This window comes from Emydura macquarii, unplaced genomic scaffold, assembly GCF_026122565.2.
Source record: "Emydura macquarii macquarii isolate MOO-44397 ecotype Brisbane River unplaced genomic scaffold, CSIRO-AGI_Emac_v2 contig_1363, whole genome shotgun sequence".
NCBI classification, from domain to species: domain Eukaryota; kingdom Metazoa; phylum Chordata; order Testudines; family Chelidae; genus Emydura; species Emydura macquarii.
Genome location: NW_027131500.1, coordinates 17,570,806 through 17,587,865, shown reverse-complemented (window position 1 = coordinate 17,587,865; position 17,060 = coordinate 17,570,806). Strand labels below are relative to the sequence as shown.

At 35.8% G+C, this 17,060-nt stretch overlaps 1 protein-coding gene across 3 annotated transcripts in view; it reads left to right on the top strand.

The window, feature by feature from the left end:
- GRIA2 (glutamate ionotropic receptor AMPA type subunit 2) overlaps positions 1–17,060 on the top strand; it is a 126,376-nt gene that overhangs the window by 75,283 nt on the left and 34,033 nt on the right. For all 3 annotated transcript variants that reach the window (XM_067551837.1, XM_067551836.1, XM_067551838.1), the window contains exons 6-10: positions 11,833–12,000; positions 12,294–12,398; positions 13,122–13,232; positions 14,396–14,602; positions 14,913–15,283. In XM_067551837.1, the coding sequence (XP_067407938.1) occupies positions 11,833–12,000; positions 12,294–12,398; positions 13,122–13,232; positions 14,396–14,602; positions 14,913–15,283 (962 nt within the window). The remainder of the gene's footprint in view (positions 1–11,832; positions 12,001–12,293; positions 12,399–13,121; positions 13,233–14,395; positions 14,603–14,912; positions 15,284–17,060) is intronic.

Sequence of the window (17,060 nt, the reverse complement as noted above, 5' to 3'; positions counted from 1 at the left end):
GATGAAACAATAAGAAAGAATAATCTATTCTAATATATTCTTCTGTCCATAATGGGGGTGAAGGGCAACAGATCATATTATTATTATACTACTAATAATAGTAATACATGTTACTGACAGAAGTGGTTAAAAACTAGCCCTTTGTTTCCCAGTTCTGACAATTTTTTTGCCTATAGAATAAAAAAGACGACACTATGGCCTTTTTAAATTTTGAAACTGTTTGCCAAATAGTCACATTAAAAAACAAACAAAAGAAACCACAACCAAAAACAAAATCCCACCTCTAAATAGGTAGAAACAGCTTTAAATTCAAAGAGATGTTGTTTTTGTTGTTTCTTTTTAAATCTCCTTTTCACACCAGTTTGATATTTCTTGTTCATGTGTATCAGTAACAAAATATTAATCTAATAATACTTTCAGTCTGAGCAGTCAGTTTATTATTTAAATATCAATATAATATTAAATATTTCATTATTTAAATATCAATCATGTTTACACTTTAACATTCATATCAGTCCTTTCAAATCCATTTGATGCTTCAGTGTTGTTAGAGACTTTGTTTGGCTTTCTATTACACATATCATTTTTATCCTTTACTGTATATTTTTTCATTTTGTCTATTTTCAGTGCTACAATAACAGGCTGAAATGCTGCTGCTGGCAATCTTGTCAATAGTTTATATTTTTAAATGCTTTTTGAAAACAGTGATAGTTTTCTGCTTGTACAGGAATTTGTGTTTCAGGAAGGAGTTTTTATGCATCCATGCAATGCTGAACCAAAAGAATATGTTCTATATTGTTTATAGTAAATTCGGGTTGACTTTATCATTGGCAGTGGTGGGGTTCTTTGAGAACGCACTGTATTTACATTTGGCTGTAAGGTTATCTGAATAATTTTAAAGATATCATTTATTTTCCCAATGTGGTGTCATGGCTTTGAAGGCTAAAACATCTGTATAATGAGAAGAAGATCCTGGGTTCCAGTCCCAGTAATTACTACTGCAAATAATGACACACACTCTCCTTTGTAAAGTGCTTTGAGATCTATGCATAAAAAGTGCTGTGTGTTATTACTTACAGTATTTAGGCTTTTTGGAGTGGTGGGAAGAGCTCAATTCCTTGTAAACCCTCATAATTTTTGGAGTAGCCTATGAGGCCTTATCGACTTGCAAGCTATCACACATTGCTTACTCTCCTACTATCTCTTTTCTAGTAGCTATGTCTATTATATGTTTGCAAGACTACTGTAAATTCCTGCTTTGTTCATTTTTTCATGTCCGTGCTTTGAACAGACCTACAATAAGGGGAATTGTAGGGGAAGGGAAAAGACCCTCAAAGGAAAACACATTTGTTTATATGTAGGTATGTTCTAGTTGTAGAAAAAGGGATGCTGAGTGAAGAGTTGCGTTGAAAACTGTAACATCTCGTGCACTGCTTTACTTTAATACTTGCCACATTGTTCTTGTTCAATAAGAAGTATATTAAGGATAAAAATATTGTCGTATTCCTGTATCATATAAAAAATTTAGACAAAAGGTCACAGACATGAGGCACTTTTTTAATAGCCAGGTTCAGAACTAATTCTTTTTAACAGCACTGAGTAGAAAAATGCCTTGTAAACCTTTGTCTGATTCAAGATTACATTGACTCTAGATTGTGTATAAATGATTACTCTAAGATCAGACAAATAAATGCCTATCTCAGCAGCATATGGAATTGTAACTTAGTTACTGACTGTTCTCTGAACAAACAACATTAAATCATCTCATCTGCTGATTAAGATTGGATGCTTGAGATCCATACCCCATGATCAGGGAAGGCTAGGACAAAACAGTAAATTGGAACCAGAGTAGCAGAAGGGAGCATAACACATTTTTTAATAATTTCATCCAGCTGTCTACATGTGGATAGATATTTTCAATATCTATCTTTCAATATCTACTTACACAGATAGATATCTATCTGTGTAAACAGACTTAATTGCTTTTCTTGAGAGGAAGATCAAGGACTTAGGAGTAGGAAAAAGACAAGAGTCCATCCAGACTTGAGGGAGGAAGTGCTCAGATACCATAGGATTCATAGATTTTAAAACCAGAAGGCTTTACCATTGTGATCCTGTAATCTGATGCCCTGCATAACACAGGCCATAGATCCTCACCTATCAGTTTCTCCATTAACTCCATTACTGGTGACAGGTGTAAAACAAATTCCATCTTGTGCATGCAGGCTGAGGTTGGAAGGAATAGTCTGTTGGGTGGGAAGAGATCTGATGTTTTGGTGGATCCACACACCATTTAACTTTAATGAATTCTACGATCATCCCAACACCTGTCCAATCTGATTTTCCCTTTCTCTGCTGAATGCTGACCACCTCCCTGCAACCTACTTTTTTCTATGACACATTCCAAATATTATGAAGAAATATTTCTTTGTTTCTGCATAATATTACACTCGCTCTTCTGTACCAGCTTTTGCCCTTAAGAATGTGTGAGCATTTCAAAGCAGGATATCTGTTATTTGTTTGGCACTCAGTTCTCCTGTCCTGCAGTATTCTGTGTGCCATGGCATTGTATAAGTAAATAGTAATAACATTATTACAGCTGCTTTTGGTGCCTCTGTAGCTTAAGGTCAGCTGTAATTCCATTAGAAAAAACACTTTTCATCATTCTGGACCTGAATCAGTCTGGATCTTAATTAAGGCTGGTTGAATCAATTCAGCTAAAATAAGAATTGACATGAATTTCTGATCATCCCCAGTACTGAAACTTTTTTACTATTTCAAAATTTTCAGTTAACGTTATGTTTTGATTTTTATTCATTTCTGCTTCTGTTCAGGCCTGGAAATGGAAATATTGACATTCTGCCAGAAAAATTGCTCTCCTGGTATTTACAAACAAGCAAGAACTCCTATAAATATTGAGTGTGTGTTCTCACAAAAACTCCATCCTAATTCACAGAGAAAAGAGGAATGGATAAGCAGTCAGCCTTCTGGGGGCTTATCTGAACTACACCAAATTTCCCCAGCATTTGAGATTTGCCCAGCAGTAGTCAGGATGCACAAGTGTTTTGCACCATGATTTCCCCCAAATATTCCCATAGTTCCTTTTACATTTTGAATGGAGAACCATATTCCATATAAAGCCCAACTTCTGCCAGATACCTATGGGAACAAAATCTCATTCATGTTAATACTTACACAGAACAATTGAAAAGGGGCATGACCATGATGAAACCAAACTCCATTTGGAATATGAACAATGAACATTTGTGACACTGTTAGTACAGTAGTAGACCAGCTCTGTTATTTATATTGAAAATAATTATTTACATTACCAAGCACTGTCATGACAGCGTGCAGGATATCACAGGAGATCTTGTGATAGTTAGAAACTTCACATATATTAATGTTTTTTTTCAGGCTTAAATTATGTAGGCCAGCAGGAACAATTAAATCATAAGCCAAATGAGCTTGGAAGAATCATTTCAGATCAGCAGAGAACAGACTAACACCCAAAAAATGCAATGTAAAAATTGGGGTAACCAATAAGACCTCAGTTTCATTCAGATTGCTTTCAAATGATGTCTGTGGCCTGTAGCAAGGTAGAAAATAATTTCAGTTCATGTGTCTAGATGATGAAAAGAGGTGCCTTTTAAATTTGAGTAAGTCCTATCGATTTGGCTTAACGCAGTTGGAAAGCCCCCTTCACAGAGGTAGATGCAATTTCAGCTCCTTTAAAGTTGCGTTAGCTGGTCATATTGTAGCTTAGGTTTATATGACATATCTGAGGGCAGAGTGTAAATCATGTACTACTGTATACAGTCTGTTTGATTCTCTTTTGTTTCAAGTGCCTGACTTTGTTTTTTTAAGTGACGGTAAAATATTGTTCTAGGTTTTCTTTTATGAATATATAAAGTGGTGGTTAAAAGCTATCCAAACTTCCAAGGCAATTTCATTTATAAAAGTCCACAGTTCAGACTGTCAGATCTAAAATGAGACCTACCACTTATGTTTTAATTTATAGGCATATATACATTCCATGCTGCCTGCCTCTTTTATTTTTTAAAGTTTACAGAGTATTGTAATGTGCAAGAATCCTGCTCTTTTGGAGCTTCAAAATTCATGTACACTTCAGTACTCAGCTTGCTCACAGGACAAGAATAGAGAGACTGGGCAGAAAGAAAACATGACATGTAGTGCATCCATACAGTACAGCACATGCATCAGATGCATGCCTGCAGCACCAAAGAAACTTAGCATTTGGGTTTGTTTTTGTAGAATGGATCATAGAATCATAGAATATTACGGTTGGAAGGGACCTCAGGAGGTCATCTAGTCCAACCCTCTGCTCAAAGCAGGACTAACCTCAGCTAAATCATCCCAGCCAGGGCTTTGTCAAACCACAGCGTAAAAATCTCTGAAGTTGGAGATTCCACCATCTCCCTTGGTAACCCATTTCAGTGCTTCACCACCCTCCTAGTGAACTTCTTTTCCTAATATCCAACCTAGACCTCCCCCACTGTAACTTGAGACCATTGCTCCTTGTTCTGTCATCAAAAAAGAAAAAAAAAAAGGTGGAACCGTATTAAACAGTTGATTTCCAAAAAGGACTAATTTTTCAAAATCAGAACGGCAGTTATAAGTCACAGTAAAAGAAAGGTGACATTTCAGGCCTTTTGACCTTGACCATGTCTGTTTAAGTTATATGTGTATCTTTCAATAACACCATCCTTTCCAAAATACCTAAAGAATCTGTTAGTTAAGGCAGGGCTTTTCCAAGGAGCCTAAAGAGGTTAGATAGTAAGCTCCCATTGATTCCTAAGGGAGCTAAGCGCTCATTCTCCCCTGAAATTCAGTGATTGTTGGGTGCCCAATTCCTTTAGGGTCCTTTGAAAATGACAACCTGAAACAAGTGAATCCTAATTTTAGGGTATGTCTATACTGAAAAAAAACAACCAAACAAAAACCCTGTAGCAGGGAGTTTAAAAGCCCAGGTCATCTGACTCAGGGTCCTGCTACAGGGCTAAAAATAGCAGGATAGGTGTTCCTGCCCAAGCTCTGAGACCTTCTCCCCCTACACACCAGGTTTCAGAGCCCATATTGCAATCCCCACGGCCCCAGGTCAGTTGAACTGGGCTGTGAGACTCACTGCTGCAGGGTTGTTTGTTGTTGGGTTTTTTTTGTTTGGTTTTTTTTTGCATACCCATAGAGATATTCTCTGCATAACATTTTTGTGTCCAGTGAATGAAGAACTTATTTGGAAACCTACCCACCGATGTATAGTACTTCGAGATCCTTGGATGAAAAGCATCATATAAGTGCAAAGTGCTATAAAAAAACAATTTTGCAGCTTTTGCCAAATCAAATGAAATCTAACATTGCACCAGTGTAATGGTCCCCTGCTGAAATATATATATCCAAACTCAGCTGAGGAATTTTATAGAACATAAACTCGAAGGCAAGACAAATCTGAAGCATTCATTATCAAAGGAGGAGCCCATTATGCTATCACAATGTTCTATTCAAATTAATTTATGTCTAATTTAGCAAATGACTAAAACAATGGAAGATCCAGTGGAAAGAATAGCTAGCATAGTGCAATAAACTAGAGGGCCACAACCTACAGAGACACAAGAACTGAATTCCATTGCTCATTGCATTTATTTCCTTTTGATATATGCTTGTTTATATTTGCATGTGCTCCTTAAATTGAATGTGAAACATTTAGGAGACTCATCTGGATCCCAACATGTTAGAAAAGATTGACCTGACCTATCTGTTCTCTATATCTGTGTGCTTCCTTATCCCCTTTGGTCCATCTGATTAACATATATGGGGATTACAGGTGAGTACTAATAACAGAATAAAATATTTGCTACAAAGTTACATCTTACAGTGGTTTAAAATTCAAATTAGAAAAAAGACACAATTTTTTTAACAGTGAGGGTGAGTAACTATTATAACAAACTACTAGGGAATTGATGGATTCTCCATCCCTTGATGTCTTCAGATCAAGATTGGATTCCTTTAAATATACATTATAGTAAAAAACAAATTACTAGACTCAGTACAAGAATAACTGGATGATTTCCTGGCCTCTGTTATACAAACCATCAGACTAGCTGATCAAATGATCCCTTCTGGCTTCAAATCTATGAATTTATTAAAATTAAAACAGCCAATCCACCATGTATTCATAGGGATTTATGATGAGGTTTTGCCTTCCTTTGAAGCTTCGGGTATTGGTCACTTCTAGAAGAAGAATACCAAACTTGATAGACAGATGATTTTGTTTACAATAATGATTGCCATGTTAACTAGGTAGAAAAGAAAAAGAAATGCTGCACCTTGAATTACAAAGCATATGTAGGCAATGTATTTAAAGGAACATCATCAACTTGAAATCTAGTGAATTTAAAGATAAAAAGAGTTTCAGATACTTCACCTGTCCCTGAATACTGCTGCCAGCTTTTGTGGTTTACAATCACAATTTGCTATTTTTAAAAATATTTTTCTCTCCCTGTTATGTGACAGACCTACATGAACAACAGGGGACTTTGAGCAATCAGCTATACATGGGGAAACTGTGAAACAGACTATACACTAAGTGCTATCAAATTCATAAAGTATTCATAAAGTGGAAAAATATAGAGGAAATATGTTGTTTCTTTAATCTTTCATTTACAGTAATCGTAGGTGTGATTTATAATAATAGTAGATAAAAAAATCAAGTCAAAGTATGATTATTAAATAGATGTGTCCTTTTTAATTATGTATGCTTGACTAGGCTGGAAGTCCAAATGTATCCATAAAATTAATTAGTCTGTAATATTATAAGTGTGAGTAGTTAATTATCTGTACCTTCTGAGTGACCAGGCAAGCATTAGAGTTATGAAAGTTCACACCTTGTTGGCTTCTACATTGGAGACCACACATTTATTTATCTTCATCTTGAGTAGCCTTGGTTTACCTTGTATTACCTTCACTTTTCTGATTCATCTTGGTTGGCTGTAACTCAAAATATTTATTAATATATGGTTCATCCCTAAGATGTACTTAAGCTTTTTAAGAATAGAGCTTAAATTGGATTTAAATGGTGCATAGACCTTGCTCTTTGCAAGAGGTGACTTTCATTCAATAGATAGAAATATTTCTGTTCACTCTTCAGGTCATATGTGTAAGTCATATTTCCTAAAAAATCATAACATGCAGGCAATAGAGTTTCCTGCATGTTAGATCTCATTGTAATAATGATTATAGCATTTTGCTGTGTTCACAACTATTTATAATTTTGCCATAAAAATTATAATGAAGCAAAGAGATGCCATTTTTGCCCAGTTCTAATTAATATGGACTGTTTATATAATAATAATATTTTACCTTTTGGTGCCTATTTAACATCTAATTTCCACTAAAATGCTCTCTTTCATTATTACCCAAAGGAGTTCCATCACATGGGCAGATTTAGAACACTTTGGCAGAACCCTACATAACTCTTTCTTGGGGCCATATCAGAAGAGGTTTAGGGTAGAGATAATTAATGATAGTTGTGAAGGTCAATGTATGTCTTTAGTTAGGAAGAAACCTATGTACAGGCCAACATATCTAGTCATTGTTCCCTGGAGTACATCAGAGAATGCTTTGTGAGTCTGTGTTATCATCATATGCTTTTTTTTTTAAGTACAAAATATCCAAATGAGATCATGGAAATGAAGATTTTTAAAGAAATTTACCACCATACACAAGAGAATAACCACTGTTAGAGAAACTGGGCCTGATTCTGCTGTCAACCTTGTGTAAATCAGAAGTAACTGCAATGATGTCCGTGGAGTTCGATTGGTGTAAAAGTGGTATATAGTCATGCCCTGACCCTTTTATTGATGAAGCAGTTCCAGATAAAACTCCCATTGATATTAAGAGTGCTGGATCAGACCCTAACTGAGAGGAGGATGAGGCCTCTAATATATAGGAAAATCAAGACACTACTTACACAATTTATGGACTTATATATGTTCCATATCCTGTATATAACCATAGTAGCCATCACATAAACTCTTGTATTTCATTAATCATAATCTACATTTCAAACAAGTATATAACAGTAGAAATAGTCCAGGTGTCAAGAGACCTAGGTTCTGTTCTTGACTCCACCATTGACTCAACATAAGAATGTCACAAGATCACCATGTCTCAATTTTCCCATATGTAACTGGGAGATAAAATGTTTATATATCACTTTGAGCCCCTCTGGTTACAGATAATATATATATGCAATATTTTATATAAAGAGACTTTATGCTTAGCTTGTGGAAATCACTACAATTCTCCCCAATAATGATGTAATTTTCCCTTAGTACTTATTATATTTCTAAGGGGTAGACTAAACATATAGCTAAAAGCAAGTAAAATGAATGGAATAAATAATTATAGGATGGTACATGGTGCTAATAAGTTTTTGTTCCCTATTGTGTGCAAAGTATGGGTTTGCCATTGATTGCAATGTTGTTAACCAAAGTTCCTTACATTTAAAACTTTGTACAGTACATTTCCTATCTTTTGAAAAACTACACGGAAAATGTTTTGCCACACTCAGGGTTCTAAGTAATATGACAGACACCCAAAATTCATGAGATTGGCTTGAAAACCATGAGATTGTAAACAAGAAATAAAGTTGTTCTTTTTGTATTTTTGCTTTTGTTTTTTGAGCTTGTATGAGGATGCTCATTTCAGGTTCAAAATTCAATCTTAAATGCACCTGCAAAACTGCAGGACTACCTGCTGGCTGGCTACTAGAGATTGATTCCACTTACCATCTTCTAACCTCTGGGATGAAGAAGATATCCCTGAAATGATCTTTAGAAATGATCATTTTAGTTTATTAAATCAGCCCCCATCTTGAATGATGGCTCGGGGAAAGAAGATAGAAATGAATAAAGTAACATATTATATACACATACTACACATCTCTGAGCCACTAGGCGCCACTGAGGTCCAGGAGTTATTCAGTTATGTTTGCACCAATGCGCTCCTTTGGAGGTTCCACCAAGAGGAAGAAGCTTTAAATTGTGTATGGGACCCCAAAGGAGCCCAGATAAATGAGGGTGAACCAGTACAACCCCAGGCTGCCCTAGCCATACTCCCTCATTGGCTACGCTTGGCAGGATTAGGCATGCCAAATTATCTCCATCTCCCAGAAGAATAGGAGCCTCATTGCACCAGGAGTACACTTTGGGCAGAACCCAGGGCTGAATCTACTCCATTGCCTTTAATATTTATTTATAGCCATACACCGTGGCCTATGAGACCTTTAGAAAACCTTTATTTATATTGTGCTGTATGCACCCTTATACAGCACTTGTTTTCCAAGATTTTGATTTCACCTATACTATTTATTTTTTGTGTTGAATTCAATGCCTTGCAAGAAAGTGTATTCCTTGTCCAGAGCAAATCAAAGCCCAGTACTCATACCAGTGAGATTTGATATCAAAAGTTCAGCCCATAGAGTAGACAATGAACGTGAGCTTCAGTGAATCTTTCATTTCCATCTCCTATTATTCAGATGGCTTTATGGATTACTCTAGTAGCTGCTGAGTGAAATCTTTTGAAAAAATTCACATTAATCAACCAATAAGTTTACACAGTTTGAAAAAAGAAGAGTAACCCCCTCTCCTTCCTCCCCTACAAGGTCTAATGGTTTTATATGAAAATGACCTCAGTGCCACAGCCTTCCTTGATTACTATTACTACAACCTCCTGCATGAGTTGTCCTAGCTAATGAAAAGTTCTCATTAAAATCTGAACCATTGCAGCAAACAGCCTATACATCATTGCTCACTGTTTTACTGTATATATATATTTTCAACTTTTAATAGCCTTCACATAATTCACTGCATTCAGGAAGCTGTAGCTATATTATGGGACACATTTTCAAAAATGTCACCTAAATAAAATCCACTTTTCCAAGAGACAGATTCATACAGATGGGCGTGAGGGTATGCACATCTGTGGGATTTCTCCATGCAATGGGTGCAGATGTGAATTTTCCTGCTCAATTTTGGTAACCCCTTGTGAATGCTTAGTCCTAGATTCATGAAATGCATGCATGTGGTAGCAGACTTCTCCCCAAATGTCTGAAAGGATGTCTGTGCAATGTGCCTATAGGCTATCAACCAACTCATAATGGCTTTAGAGACAGATGAGGATAGCTGGCTCTTAGTTTATATATTTATAACTACCAGAAAAAAAGCTTTACAATAAATATATACAGTTGTATATACATATATATATATATATAGAGAGAGAGAGAGAGAGAGATAATTGTATCCTTCTCCCTCCATTTTTTGGTAACACTGTCTTCTTGGATTATGAACTCTTCAGGACAGAAAACAGGAACAGGTTTTCATATGTACAGTGCCTAGTATAATATTCTGCAAATCTGCTTGTGATCTCTAGCTGCTACCATGGCACAAATATTAAGGAATAATAATAACACAGTGCTATGGAATTGCGATTTATACACCTGTTTTTCCTACTTAATGAAGACGAAGCTCCATCAGTAGCAGATACGATAACATGCCTCCATGAAGCACACCAAACATGAAATCCCATGAAACAGAGCTGTCAGAAAGTATCAATGGCACAGGGAAGTTTCGCTGCATGCTAAAGAGAACTTGAGAATGAAATGAATTATACAGAAAATAAAATAAAAAAATGAAACCTCTGCTCAATGACAGCAGTGGTAAAAAATAAAATTAAAATGCTCGTCTGTATAAGGAATGGGATAGAAAGTAAAATTGAAATAGTATAACAGATATCAGTTGATGATATGCCCTCATCTTGAATACTGCATTCAGCTGTGGTAAATACATCTCAGCCAACATAAACCTGCCTCTAGAGCACTTATTTATTTGCAAGTAAGGAGTTAAGTTATCTTATTGTCATTGCTCTTGTTGTTGTTTATTGTGTGCTCAGTGCTGCACCAGTTACAGGGGGGAAACTCAATCCCTTTCCCAGAGAGCTATCATTCTAATGAACAGTACAGTGTAGACCGGATTCCCACTGTGGTCTGTGGTCCACTCGTGGTCTGTGGATGAGATTTTGGGGGGGTCCATAGAGAGCTGCCTGGTTAAAGGGTGGTTCACATTTTATATTGGCGTTCCAATTAGCAGTAGGTTACAAAGGGTTAATACATATTAATAATAGCTGTTTTAATAAATGGTTAATCAATTATTATAGATTCCAACAGGTCAATAGATCAATTTGATCAGGGTTTATAACCATCTGTAACACCTTCTACTGATGTGCTTATAACTCTCCGGTAGCTCACACTAGACAAGTTTATAACATATAGCAATAATTTATTAACCTGGTATAAGCTAGTTATACATGGGATCTTAATGAAGACAGTGATCAAAATGAGGTTCTCCTCCTTGTTTTCTGCTGCTAAATCATATAAACAAACTAAAACAATTACATATTTTCCTAACATCACCTTTTTATGGAACACGTCCGGTAGTTGCAAACAGGGATGCTGTGCAGTTGCAACTAGGAGGGAAAGTGAGAATGTAAATCCCTCGTTTAGACTCATTAGTGCACCAGTGACATTTTTCTCCTGATTCAGTATATAAGCACTTTTTATTAAAATATATGGACTATTGTGGGGAAAATAGAACCCCAAATGACAAGAAAATGGTCTAACCCCAAAGCATATTTTATCATCCTTCTTATTTTTAATATACTTCTATCTTTAATGGATTAATAATGATGGGCTTCGAAAATGTGTTGAAGTTTTAACTCCTTACCACTTTTAAAGTAATTATATTTAATCTTTTTCAGTATACATCTGCTCTTACCTATGATGCTGTTCAAGTGATGACTGAAGCTTTCCGTAATTTGCGTAAACAGAGGATTGAGATCTCCAGAAGAGGAAATGCTGGAGACTGTCTTGCAAATCCAGCAGTGCCCTGGGGTCATGGTGTAGAAATAGAAAGGGCATTAAAGCAGGTAGTCTCTCTAGAATCAATTGTGGAATTAATGTCTGTATGAAATACTCTGTGAATATTCTGACAGAATCTTTCTGCCTCCTAAACTGGACTTCGTTGGTAGAGATTTAGAAGACCAGCATCAATATATCTAACACCTCAGGAAAACATCTTAATAATTGAAGGATTTAGAATTGTAGGATAAATCTAAATACAATCTTTTCTTGCACCAATATCCAATCATGGAAATACGAATTGCATTTTGTGGATTAATGAATTTAACTCTACCATTATTTTCATTCTTACCTCATGTAGGTTCAGGTGGAAGGTCTAACAGGAAATATAAAGTTTGATCAGAATGGAAAGAGAATTAACTATACAATAAACATCATGGAGCTCAAAAATACTGGTCCTCGGAAGGTAATTTTAATTCTAAGTGCCCTTAAAAGTTGTACCCTGCTAAGTAATAAGGAAAGGTAGGTGACTGAAAGGTATAGTCAGCTAAAGGCCATGTTGCAATTAAGTTTATTCAGATGGTTATATTTTAATGGTCTTGCAGAGCAAATTAAAAATATGCTCTGTTTCTAATAAATATGAGCTTTTATTTCTGGTAAGTTCCATGTGAAATTATAGCTTATTTTATTTTAAATAAATTGTGGAGATTTGTTTTTCTTTTCTTTTCTGGTTAGAGCAGATAAGTGGGAGCAACTAATCTGAAGAAATATTAATGATGACTTTCTGAACCGAGGATGCAGAATACAATTTTTCAGAGAAAAACTCTCATTAATGGGTTCTCTAACTATAATTAACTAACTATAACTTTTTTCTTCCCTACATACCAAGCCATTCAGAGAAAAAGCCAAACGTGGTATCAGTGACCATTTCTTCCTGATTTTTATAAACTTTACAATACCGCAGCATGACTTTTATATCAAAATCAGGTGATATGTGGCTGAAAATTTCCTGTGCCAAGTTCCTGTCTATTCCTCTCTAATGCTTGCATGTTTATATAGATAAAGCTGCAGATACTATAACTTTCTGTGAGCATATTTGGAGTGGGTATGGTATGCTTAAATGTAATAAGATGTTTCCATATGAAAGTTCATATTCACCAGTGTCCATACATCCTACAAACTTTTTCAGATTGGATACTGGAGTGAAGTGGACAAAATGGTTGTGAATCCCATTGACGGTCCTCTTGGGAATGAATCCACGGGACTAGAAAATAAGACTATTGTTGTCACCACTATTTTGGTAATTAATTAAACACATTTTTTGTGAGAAGGCATTCTATGTTTATAATGAATTGTTGCACCACATTATATTAGTTAACTGGTATGCCAATTCATACCTGTAATACCTAAGGCTCTGAAATGAGATTCCTTATGGAATATGAATGAGATGATTGATACCAGCTGTTATAGAAAAGATGATCAGTACATGGACTTGCTTTGTAAAAATCAAACAGTTATTTGGTTGGTAAATGATTTAAAAAAATCTATGTCAGCTACAAGTAACCAATAGCCTAATTTCAAAGAACTCTTTGTCTGACTGGCAAAATTATATTGTTTCTCTTTAAAATCCACTCTCCATACTCATTAGCAAATTGAGTTCACCAAATCAGAAAAGACTTGGGAGCTTCAGAGCTTTATCTCTAGCCATTCTGAACATTTTCTAATAAAATGGAGGAATGAACAAGAAACTTAATCTTCTGTGTCATCTTAAGAGAACATTATATACTGTTGGTATAATAGCAATGTCATCTAATTAACACAACTGCTCAATCATAGATATTTCTTGGGTCAGTAACTATTTGTTCTGGCTGCAAGATTATTTGGGGAAAATAAATTGAGGCAACAAGGGAAAAATCCCTTTTAATTGCGAACATACTAGTTGTCACCAATTTTGCTGGTGGTAAGAATTTTGCTGCACAGCTCTAGTTTATTGTCTGGACCCCCTAAGTATTTCTGTGCAGTAACTGAATACATTTATTACCTAGAGATATTGCAATATTTGGGAGGGGAGTGTGAGAGAGGTGGTACAGAATAGAGAAGAACCCTTTCAGATATTACAGTTTTAACAAACAAATAAAATTCTACCATCCACACTCAGAAACCGAAACAAAGAAACAAACTAGAGTGAAAGAAACAATATACTGGTACCTTTTCTCTCCACAGTGTATATGTAACTCCTATTACATTCATGGTAATTATTTAAACATTTCTGGGACTGCTTACACCTGTAAGTGCTGACATTTAAACCAGACTGTGAATCATATAATTTAATGCTATATGAGACATGTTGAATTAATAATCTGTGACAAACCTGATGACTCAGAGCATTTGTGAATAAAATGGGTTGGATTTTCTTTTTGTTGTCTCTTTATTGGCTATCTAAAGTTCACTCTTTCTGTGCAGGAATCTCCATATGTCATGATGAAGAAAAATCATGAACTGCTTGAAGGAAATGAGCGATATGAGGGCTACTGTGTGGACTTAGCTGCAGAGATTGCTAAACATTGTGGATTTAAGTACAAGCTCACAATTGTTGGGGATGGCAAGTATGGGGCCAGGGATGCAGACACAAAAATCTGGAATGGGATGGTTGGAGAACTTGTTTATGGGGTAAGCAAATCTTCTTAATAACATCTACTATGACTAATGGTAGTTATGGGGTTTTTTTTCTCCCCATCATTGAGGAGACTGGTCTGACTCATGTTTGCTGTGGCAATAGTAGCTTGTTTTTATATGAAATTTTTTAAAGATTAAAGCACGAAGTTTGATTGAAATATGCGTGTTAAATGACTAAATGAGAATTGACTATTAGCCATGTCCCTGTTGTCCTATTCTTCATTTGTGATATGCAATAGGAATGAAGCCATTCCTTGTTAGAGATCACATCAGTTATTATTACCATGCTTTGTTTCCTTTACAGAAAGCCGACATTGCAATTGCTCCATTAACTATAACATTGGTGAGAGAAGAGGTGATTGACTTCTCAAAGCCCTTTATGAGCCTCGGGATATCTATAATGATCAAGAAGCCACAGAAGTCTAAGCCAGGAGTGTTTTCGTTTCTTGATCCCTTAGCATATGAGATCTGGATGTGCATTGTTTTTGCCTACATTGGGGTCAGTGTAGTTTTATTCCTGGTCAGCAGATTTAGCCCATACGAGTGGCACACTGAGGAATTTGAAGATGGAAGAGAAACGCAAAGTAACGAATCAACTAATGAATTTGGGATATTTAATAGTCTCTGGTTTTCCCTGGGTGCCTTTATGCAGCAAGGATGCGATATTTCGCCAAGGTTGGTTACTTGCCCATTTCAGCTTTGTGCATTTTGGTCTCAGATGGAGTTTCATGGTGCATATATATTCACTTTCAAGAGGAAACTGGTTACTGCCTTCTTTTCCAAAGAGTTTGAAAGTCCTTGAAATGAAAACAATTGCCATTGGTGCAGGCAAGTGAAATATTTGATCGATATCCTCCTAACGTCAATCATACATTTCCCCAGTGAACTTATATACACCATGCGGAGGCTGTAAAATGCATAAGGTTCCTGTCATTCCATGCCTTCTTGGAGGGGTACCGTGTTTTTGCTGCATATTCCCATTATACAGTCAACCGTGCATCTGGTTCACAGCAACTGTAATGGGAAAAAGGGTAACTCACTACTCAAGCTACAGAAGCAGCACTTTCCCTCCAAAAACCACTTTACATACCATCTCACCTACTTATTAATCTATCATTTTTCCACAGGGAGAGCTCTACAAATGAAGTAAAAGTAATCTGTTTCTTCTAAACCTATGTGAAGTACTTACAAACAACTGTTATGTTTTTGTATGGCTCAGTTTTATAGGAATCGTAAAGTACATTGCTAGGATGAAAATGAGGACCTGATTAATTAAAAATACATACACCTCTCTTGAGGGATTTTCACATACTTTATTTGGGAAAAGAGTAAGCACTTTACTTTCCACAAGTTTTTTCTTTTGCAGTTCATCAAATATTCTATTTCCTTTGTGCACAGCCAGTTGTGGCCTTGATTCAGCAAAGTAGTTTGGCACATGCATAATTACCTTGCTGGATCAGGACCTTATGTGAACAATTGAAATATGGCGGTTAGGTTTATGAGAATTAAATCAGAGGAACCTTCTAACCATGCTCCAGGAGTTCACTTTCTTCTCAACATTCTAATATAGGAGAGTAGAAGGATCTTTATCCACTGAGTTTACTGGGTATTCTTACGTGATAATGTATTAATAATTATTTTTGAGCAAAAACAAAATGGAAGATATCAGGAAAACCTCTCGCTGATATGGCAGTTCTCATGTGCTGTCACATATTTGCTTTTTACCAAGAAAAGCCTATTCTTTGTATTATATGTAGGCTATTAAATATTTTGTTGAATAAATACCTGCAGAAATATTAGTTGTGACCATGCAATCAGTCTTCCGCTGGACATTCTTTAAAGGGGCATTCCCCATGGTCTGGACTTGCCAGCTAAAGGAGAAAGACAGCCTTTCACATTTCTATTCTATGGAAGTAAGGTAGCTACTTCTGATTCTGGAGGACAATGGCTGCCCTTCCCAGGGATAGAATCACAGACACTGCCCAGCCAAATGATATATGGTAATGAGGCTCAGAGGAAAGATCAGATTATCTCAGATCATGAGGTAGTTGTATACATTTCAATAACTTTTTCTTATCAAGCACTACACTGTGAATTTTTGGATGCATATAAAATAAACTAATAGCTGCAAAATTGTTTTTAGTGAATTGAGCCCTTGGAAGCTTAACTTGAAAGATTGATTTAATTTTTTTTTCGCTTTGCTGGGTAATAAAACATGAGACTTGCTTTGCACTGGTTTGTTAAAATTAAAAGACTTGTGTCAAGAATAAGATTAGCACATTCTCATCACAGAGGTGTATGAAATTCCCATTATTTTGGAGATGTACTTGGCAGATACAGTGTCAGTACCGTATTTAAGATTCCCCTATTTTCTTTCTAGTCATAATTCATGATGAAAATATTCAATTCTACAATCATCTCTTTGTCTTTCTACTTATTTATTATTAGAAAA